Source organism: Carica papaya, chromosome 6 (assembly GCF_054855325.1).
Source record: "Carica papaya isolate Zhongbai chromosome 6, ASM5485532v1, whole genome shotgun sequence".
In the NCBI taxonomy this organism is placed as follows: domain Eukaryota; kingdom Viridiplantae; phylum Streptophyta; class Magnoliopsida; order Brassicales; family Caricaceae; genus Carica; species Carica papaya.
Genome location: NC_142314.1, coordinates 14490246 through 14499710, shown reverse-complemented (window position 1 = coordinate 14499710; position 9465 = coordinate 14490246). Strand labels below are relative to the sequence as shown.

The 9465-nt window shown below is 32.4% G+C and overlaps 1 protein-coding gene across 1 annotated transcript; it reads right to left on the bottom strand.

Annotated features, from left to right (window-relative positions):
- Positions 1–981: 981 nt before the first annotated feature.
- On the bottom strand, positions 982–8702 carry LOC110808614 (Thioesterase superfamily protein). Its single transcript, XM_022034157.2, has 3 exons — positions 8407–8702; positions 7893–8036; positions 982–1375 (listed from the first exon to the last, which is right to left on the bottom strand). The coding sequence occupies exons 1-3, from the start codon at positions 8587–8589 to the stop codon at positions 1232–1234; spliced, it is 471 nt and encodes a 156-aa protein (XP_021889849.1). The 5' UTR covers positions 8590–8702; the 3' UTR covers positions 982–1231.
- Between the last annotated feature and the right edge of the window lie 763 nt (positions 8703–9465).

Below are 9465 nucleotides of genomic sequence, written 5' to 3'. Positions count from 1 at the left end.
CGTGTTTAATCTAATGATAATATAGTAATTATTAAAAATATATGATATGTAATTAATTTTATGTACTCAAAATATATGGCACCAACATATAATTTTTTCTTCTTATTTAATCACATCAGTGTTGTTTATTTGTGCAAACTGTATCCAAGTTTGAGAATAATTATTGGATTATTCCAATCAAAATTGGAGAAAATATTTACAAAATATAATTCTATATTTTAATTCAAATGCCAAATAAAATTTTATTTCAATTGGTAATTTTAAAATATTTAATAAGCAACGCCCTTTTAATTTTATAAAAGCTAAGAAAGGAAAAAAAAAAAAGTGATAATTTGTCATACGAAGTTTGCTGCCTTTTAAAAGTACTGTGTGCGAGCAATGTACTAGTTGCTTTTATCAATTTATATTACCTTTATGTATTTACAAATTATGACAAATAAAATTTTAAGCGAAATGACAAAGAGCATACTCTCTATTATTTAATTATATAAATTAACTTAAAATATCATGCACTTGTAATTTTAAATGTCATGATCATGATTCATCAAATATAATTCAAATGATGACATATGTTTAATATCATATGTTGAGATTAAGGTTACAAATACATTTTAAAGAAATATATATATTATGTACCATACATGATGTCAAATTTTAAATGGAAAAAAAATTAAAAAGTAATGTAATATTAAAAATATGATATGATTTCTACAATAATTGATCGTGTTTATATACGTAATCTTAATGGTAAAATATATTGTTATTTTTAATAAATTTCTCAAATATTGAACTTCTTTATTTGGTAATTATTTAACAACGTTAAAGATACTGTTAAATCAACGACAACTTGAGGAACAATCCCTATGACACATCCGAAACAAAGAAGGCAATCCCCCAGGTTGCAAATTGTGTTTTTTGGAAAATGGGCCGAAAAATAAATCAAAAGGTTTGCTCTAGAAATTGAACTTGGTTGCCAGTAAGTTGGAAAACTAGTTTGAGATTTTTAAGCCTCTCAACGTACATGCAGAAAGAGGACCACGTCCGCTGATGCTCTACCTAGAGTGGGTGTGGGCAGGAGTGAGAATATACTCCTGCCCACACCCAAGTTTATTAAGCTGAATACCACCACCATAGAACATTTACATATACATAGTTGTATCTTAGTACCCAAGTTCAGTATCCCCTTGTTCCCCAATCACAGGCTCCGTAAGAGGTTGCCCAAAAGAAAAGTCTATATCTTACTAGTGACAGCAAGGTACTTGGTATGGCGCCCCTGAGCGACAATTTTCCCAGTTTTCTTTTTCCTGATCTCCACACTGACAACACCAACAGCCTTCCCGATACGTAAAGTCTTTGCCTCAATCTCAATTTCCTCCTGAAAGTGAGAAAACACCAACAATAGTATTCCATGAATTGACAACTGCTGTGCTGCAAATCATATACTGGGTACATTCCCCAAAGTTAAAAAAGAAAATAAACAAAAAGAGAAGAACGGACATGTTCTCAGGCCTAGATGCTCGATATCTACTAAAGAGATGCCACCTAAAACCAGGAGAGCAATAATTCCCTTTGCTAATCTATAAAGCACATACAACTAAAAAAACAATCAACAAAAGAAAAAAAAATTAATGACTCTTCTAGCTTGGCATCATGTTAGAATATCACAAAATTAGTTGATTTCCTAACATTAGTAAGGTAATTTATATTTCTATATATAGATCTCTCTTCTATGTATATATACTCCTAACTCTATGAAATGAAATGTGTAAATATTCAGCATTCCTTTCCTTAAATCTTATATGGTATTAAAGTTGAAGTTAGGGTTAAGATTTTAGGGGTCAATTTACATCAAACTAAAAGAAGGATTGAACAAACCATTCCCGGTGCCGAAGGAAGACAGCCACCGTTCTTCGGCCAGTTCAGCGTGTGGCCAGCACGATGGTGTACGCAGGAGAAGCCTAGGTAGCAGTTCGCACGGCGGTTTAAGGCTGCGTGCGGCGGGATTTCCGGAGGAGAGCATCCCTGTGCGTGTTGGGTTCCCGTTAAAGGAAAGAAGGCACAGAGGACTCAGTTGGCCGGTTTTGTGCACAAAACCAGATGGCCGAAAAAGAAAAAATTGTGGCGGAAGAAATCGCACGACAACAAGCGATTCTTCGCTTTCTGGCGCGATTTAGGACGTTTCTGCAAGCGTCATTCCAGATTAGAGTGTGCATAAGGGTTATGTGGTGATTTTCAGCCGAAAGGAGGAATCTTGATGATTTCCGGCAGCGACACGTGGTTTTCCAGTAGCAGCGCATGAACTTCAGTGGCAACAATGTGGTTTTCTTTATTTCCGTGTGTGAAAAAGTATTTTGTTTTCTTAGAGTTTCTAGCCTATTTGCAGTGTTTTTTGAATATCTCTAATTATTGTGTTTTGAGTATTCTGAGTGATATATTTCTTATAATTTCTAAATTGAAATAGATATTGTCTACTATTACTACTGTGAATAAGAGCATATAAAATAGTACTGTAAGAAACTGCAGAATCGCAGAATATAGACCGCTAGTATTGTTGATGCTATTGCTAGCTCATCTTCTGAGAGAATTGTTATAATTTTAACTGACGAGTATGCTAAATTCACTCAATATCAGAAATTTTTGAATAAATTTTCTACTCTTACTGAACTATAGAAAAAATGTCTAATATCAACTTCGAACAGATGAGTGATTAATTCTAATATTACAGATCACATGACAGGTAATCCTAATATTTTTTTCTAGTTTTCGACTACACAAAATACATTTTCCTATAACTATTGTTGATGGATCAACTATAACATTGTGGGGTCCAAGACTACAAAAGCAATTTTATCTATTACCCTGCCATCTGTATTAAGTCTGCCTAAACTTGTCTTCAATTTGATTTCTGTGAGTAAGTTGACTAAAAATTTGAATTGTTTATTTCAAAAAAAAAAAATTGAATTGTTGTATTACATTCTTTTCTGATCACTGTGTTCTTCAAAATTTTACGACGAAACAGATTATTGGTAAAGGAAATATGTTATATAGTCTCTACATTCTTGATACCTGAGTACCTCAATCGGTTGTCTGCTCTAGCGTTACATCTCCATTTAAAGCACATTGTAAATTAAGACATTCCTCTCTACCTGTATTGAAAAAGTTATGTCCTCAGTTCTATGATATATTTTTGTTGGATTGCAATTTATATCGGTTTGCAAAATATTATCGTATTTCGTCAGGTACAAGAGTCAATAGACGAGTTGATTCTGCTTTTGAGTTGGTTGATTCTGATGTTTAGGGCCCCTATCCTGTTTCGTGCAAAACAAGTTTTAAATATTATCGCCTTTGTGGATGATTTTTCTCGAATGATTTGAATATATTTTATGAAGAATCGTTCTGAATTATTCTCTCACTTTTGTACTTTTGTACTGAAATCAAGACACAATTCAATTCTGTGCATGTATTGAGAAGTGATAATGTCAAGTAATATATATCAAATTCATTTTAGAACTATATGACTTAACACCAAATCATTCACCAATACTCGTGTGTTGATACATTATCTCAAAATGGAGTCGTTGAAAGAAAGAACAAGCATTTATTTGAGACAGCTCGAGCCCTCTTGTTTCAAATGTAAGTCCCTCAACAATTCTTGTTTCCATAACATGTTTCTTGATTAATCGTATGTCATCTACAATACTTGATGTAGATGCTCCTTACAGTTTTCTTTTTCTAAATAAGTCTTTATTTCAAGTGCAATCTAAGATATTTATTAGCACATTTTATGTGCGAGATATGCGACATAGTGTAACAAAATTGGATCCAAATACCCTAAAATGTGTATTTTAATGATATTCTTGCTTTCAAAAAGGATACCAGTACTACTCCTCATATCTCAATAAATATTTGGTATCAATTAATGTGATTTTTTCAGAGAATACATCGTTCTTCTTTTCATTGTCCAAGTCTACCAGTCAAGAGACAGACGATGAGTGACTCATTTATAGTTTCACTTCAGGTGCCTCTACTGAGCAAACAGATAATGATATTTCTCTAGATGATGTGCCTCCAACTTTACTTGAACAAGTTGATGAAAGTGTTAGTGTGCCTCTGACCCAAATATCACCACTGATTGTTCATGTTTATTCCAGAAGACAACAAACTCATGATACATGTCCTGCACCAGGTCTATCGTCATCTGGTTCTGTTTCACAGGATCTTGATCTCTCCATTGGTTTTCGTAAAGGTAAATGTCAGTGCTGCATTCCTCAGCCAATTTATTCCATTGCTAACTATATTTTGTATAATCATCTGTCTCCCTCGTCTACTTCTTTCATTGTTTTTATAAATTTAATTTCTGTAATTATGACAGTTAAGGAAGTTTTGAATCATTCTGGTTAGCATAATGCAATGGTTGGGAGATAAATGCTTTCGATGAAAATTATACTTGGTATTTGGTGGATTTACCCAAAAGAAAAAGGGTCGTGGAGTGCAAATGGGTCATTTCAGTCAAAGTAAACCCAATGGCTCAATAATAAGATTTAAACCCAGACTTGTAACAAAAGACTATGCTTAGCCTTATGAGGTTTGATTATTCTGATACCTTCTCTTTAATGACAATTTACATATATCCATTTATTCATCTCTATTACAACATCTTAAAATTGGCCCTTACACAAGTTAGATATCAAGAATGCATTCATTCATGGCGACCTTCTAGAAGAAGTATATATAAAGTAACCACCTGAATTTGTTGCTCAAAGGGAGTATGAGAAAGTCTGTCATTTGAAAAAAATCTTTGTACGGCCTGAAGCAGAGTTCCCGTGCATGGTTTGACAAATTTAGTGAAGTAGTTATGGAATTCGAACTAAAGAAGAGTACGTGTGATCACTCAGTCTTTTATAAGTAGTCAGCAGCTGGTCTTATACTCCTTATTGTTTATGTTGATACTATTATTATTACAGGTGACGACTGTGCAGGAATATTCTCTTTCAAATCATTCTTACATACCAAGTTTCACACGAAAAACTTAGTTCAATTAAGATATTTTTTTAGAGTAGAAGTAATAAGAAACAATAAAGAGATTTTCTAATCTCAGATGAAGTATATACTTGATCTACTTGTAAAAATTGGAAAGTTAAAAGTTAAACAGTATAATACTCCAATGGTACCAAATGTACACCTTACTAAAGATAATGGTAACCCCCTTGATGATCCGGAAAGATACAGACGATTAATTGATAAACTGAATTATCTCACAGTAACTCGTTCAGATATAGCATATCCTATCAATATTGTTAACTAATCTATATCTGTATCTACAGTCAAACATTGGAAGGTTTTGGAACAGATTTTGTGCTATCTAAAAAGTGCTTAAGGACTCAATATATTGTTTAGCAATCATGAACACATTCACATTAAATGTTTTGCAGATGCTGATTGAGTTAGATCTAAAATTGATAGAAGATCCACTACAAGTTATTGTGTTTTCGTTGATGAGAATTTAGTATTATGAAGGAGTAAGAAGCAAACCGTTGTGTTCCAATCCAGTGCAGAGTCCTTATACAGAGCTGTAACCTAGTCCACATGTGAAATCTTATGGAGACAACACTTCTTAGTGGAAGTGGGTTTGAATCCTAAATTACCTGCAAAACTCTGGTATAATAATCAAGTTGCTCTTCATATTGCCTCAAATTCGATGTACCATAAAAAAACTAAACACATTGAGATTGATTGTCACTTCATTCGTGAGAAAATTCAGAAGAACTTGATTTCTACCAGTTATGTGAAATCAGGGAAATAATTATATGATATATTCATAAAGGTTTTGAATGGAACTCGAATTGAATATCTTCGTAACAACCTGAACATGATCAATATTTATACTTCAACTTGAGAGGGAGTGTTAGAATATTACAAAATATATTATGAAATATTTTTATGTAATTATTAGTTGATTTCTTAGCATTAATAAGATGATTTATATTTTCATATATAGATCCCTCTTCTATGTATATATATCCATAACTTTATGTAATGAAATGCGTAAATATTCAGATTTCCTTTCCATAAATCTTACACATTAGAAATGTCAGTGTTTGGTCTTTAAAAGTATAAGGAACTAGAACATGAGATGAACACCCCAATTCAAGAGAAAGAAGAGAGAGAGATCAACAAATAATTCCCAACAAATAAAAATTTGGATACTTTCCAATGTCTAACGCCTTAATTATCCAATGCACTTTTTAAAAAAAAAATACTTCACTTATTGAAGATAAAACTCAGTATCATAACCTCAGAAATACCAACGTTCTCTTTTGTACTACTTAATCTTGAAACTCTCCTCATATGGTCTTCTGTTGCTTTATTTTGTAGCACATCCATCTCAACATTGGCTTGAGATGCTAATCCTATATCTTCACCCATAATCAATGTATAGTAGGTATACCAAATTTGGAAAGCAATACAGAATAAGAAAGCTTCGTTTCTAGAGATTATGTCACTAACCTAAGAGTTCACTTTTAGACCAGCTAGAAAGCCCCTCAATTCCAAAAAGAAGTCTTTCTCAAGCTTACTTGACATCTATAGATTCAGCTAGTTGACATGCTCACTTAAAAATGTCATGGAAATAAAGTAAAAAAGAAAAAAGTGATATGACCATGCAGATACACAGGTGATGCTCTGACATGGACATAATTATTATGTTCTTCTACACAGAACTGACTTTGCTCAAGGAGTTATTTCACTGCAGGACAAACCAACTGAAATATTAAATGAAAAGAGAATTTTTAAAAGAAAAATGTTATGTAGAAATGCAAATTCTCTTTCCCGTAAGTCCAAGTTAAATACAGATAACAAAAAATAAAACGAATATTTTTTGGTAAGAGTTGACAACCTGCAAATCAGAATAAACTAATGAGAGCAGTTGGTTTCCATTAATTAATCTAAAAAATACCGATGCTCTTCATATAATCCCAATTTAACTGGATAAATAAATTCTAGGAATCTCAATTCTTTTGCCTGAATAATTACAGAATGTTGCCTGTAAGAGTCAAGAGCTGGACTGCAAAGGGGAAAGCAGGACATGGCACAGGGCCAAGAGAGTCTCACACTTTTATTTTTATTTTTTTAAAAAGGCACAGGGCCAAGAGGCTATAGACACATAATTCAAAGAACCTAACTTGCTTTGAAACATATAGAAACAAGTTTCAGCCATGAATTTGTAGAACCATGAACAAAGTACCAAAACCAAATAAAATATGTGACTTATCTGTAAAGTACATTCGATGATGAATGTCAAACTTTAATTAACATGGAGCATCTGGGAAAGTTTAACACCAATAAACAACAGATTTTAAGTGAAAATATCTAGAACTGAATGGAGTAAGTTTTGAAATAGAGTTACATACCAATGTGATAAATAACCTATCATAGTTAAGATACCAGTGTCGGGTAAACGTTGCAATTAACATAACCCTTAGACAGCTAATAGAAATAATATCACTTTCAATCTTTGGACAAGCATACCTGGATTTCAGCCAGGACACTGCTAAAATCCTAACCACATTCCAGGATAACAGGACTAGAAACTGAAACTATTAAACAATTTTTCGCTTCACCGACATTTTACTTTTCCAATTTTTCCAATTCAAGTCCATAACGAGTAGTTGAGCAGCAAATTAAGAGATTTTTTTTTATAGATAAAGCAGTAAATTAAGAGATTGGGTCGAATGAAAATACTATGAATAGGTTTCAATGGTGTATTTTCATAAACGGACACATTGCAGCATCTATCTATCCTTGAATCGGAAAACTCATAATAATTAAAAACATAGAGAAGTAACAACAAAACACTGTCTCTAAACGCAGAATAGAGGAACAGAAATACTCACATCAACGTAAACCGCATCCAAGAATGAAACATTAATCTCTACTGAAACTCCGGTAACGGAGGCTCCATGAGTGAAAATCACAGCCGAACCCACTAAGTCCACAAGAGTCGCCGTAGCCCCACCGTGAAGAGTGTCAGCAGAATTCTTAACGACACATCAAGTAAAAACCCTTCAGTGAACAATAAAGCGGAGTTCAAGAAGAAAAACATAAGAATGGAAAGGTTCCGGGAATTGCTTCGGCCATTTTCCGAAGAGTAAGACAAGAGCATGTATGAATTATTTTATTTATATGAATAATAAATAGATCCTTAATTTGGTACAGATATCTCTCAGACCTTTCTCGAATTCTCCGAGAACCAAAGCGAAAGCCGATTATAAGAACTCCTATTTAATTTGCTATCTACTGGTGTTAAGATGACAACCAATTGGAATAAATGACAAACATGAAACTATTATGATGTTAGTGTGTTTGTGTACGATAAGGAAGATAAGAAGAGAGAGAGAGCGAGAGTACCAGCAAGCGAGAGGGTACTTTCATGGAACAAATAATGCGGCCAGGTTCGATGAGATCGATGCGAAGGCCCTGCATTATAAATCGCTCGAAAAATCTCGAAGGCATATTTGGTATGATGGTTGCGTTCTTGTCGTCCTCACCTCGTTCCTTCTCCAAAAGCTTCTTCACAGCTTCGAAATCCATTTCCTTCCTTTCTTCTCTGAAACTGAGCAGATTGATGGACGCTCTTCGCTCTGGTGGCTCAGAGAACAGGAGTAGTTTTATCAATTTATTAATTGCTGCAATTGCTGGAGTGGTCATATAGTTTCGGTCTTATTTTTAACGGAGCTTGGTTACAAAAATCTTACTTCAACTTTCAATTTTTAATTGATTAAATGGTTGGTATATTTATTTATTTATTGAAAATATATATTTAAGTCTGATTATTATATTTATTTTTTTATAAAAATTACTTTTATTGTGATATAATAATTAAAATATATATCATATAGATTTATTAATTTTTGTAACTTATTAAAATAAATAAAAATTTTCACATATTATTTTTATATAATAATTGTGTCATCAAAATATTGTATATTTAGTTTCAGATAAATATTAATATGAGTTTTTTTATGAAAATACATTATTGAAATTTTTTTATAGTATTTTTATTAGACCCAATTTTTTAATTTACTGCTCATTCTTCGATGTTGTTTATGTTGATGTGAATATTTCTATTCTTTTATTTTGTGTTTGGAGAGTATTTTTTGTTATTAATTCTCTATGTTTTTTAATTATTTAGAATTTTTTTTTTATTATTATTATTCAATGATAGAGAGATGCTAATATGAATCTTTTTATGAAAATAAACTATTGAAATCTATTCATGGTAGGACAATAAGCAAACATAAGATAAAAAGAAGTTTTTGCACTTGGCAATGAAAGCATTTGTAAACAAGGGATTAAGGAATTCATCACATTAGAGATCATATTAGAGAGATGATCGTAGGGTGATAAAATAGTCTTAATATGAAGAGTATGATAGACTTGTTGTGTAGTGGAGCAAAATGAATTGAT

What these genes read in the sequence shown, in the direction of transcription:
- LOC110808614 (XM_022034157.2), bottom strand. Translation starts at nt 8,589, where the DNA reads ATGGATTTCGAAGCTGTGAAGAAGCTTTTGGAGAAGGAACGAGGTGAG. An exon ending in AAGTACCCTCTCGCTTGCTG is followed by an intron (nt 8,037 to 8,406) that starts GTACTCTCGCTC and finishes TGTGTCGTTAAG; the next exon opens with AATTCTGCTGACACTCTTCA. An exon ending in TGGATGCGGTTTACGTTGAT is followed by an intron (nt 1,376 to 7,892) that starts GTGAGTATTTCT and finishes TCTCACTTTCAG; the next exon opens with GAGGAAATTGAGATTGAGGC.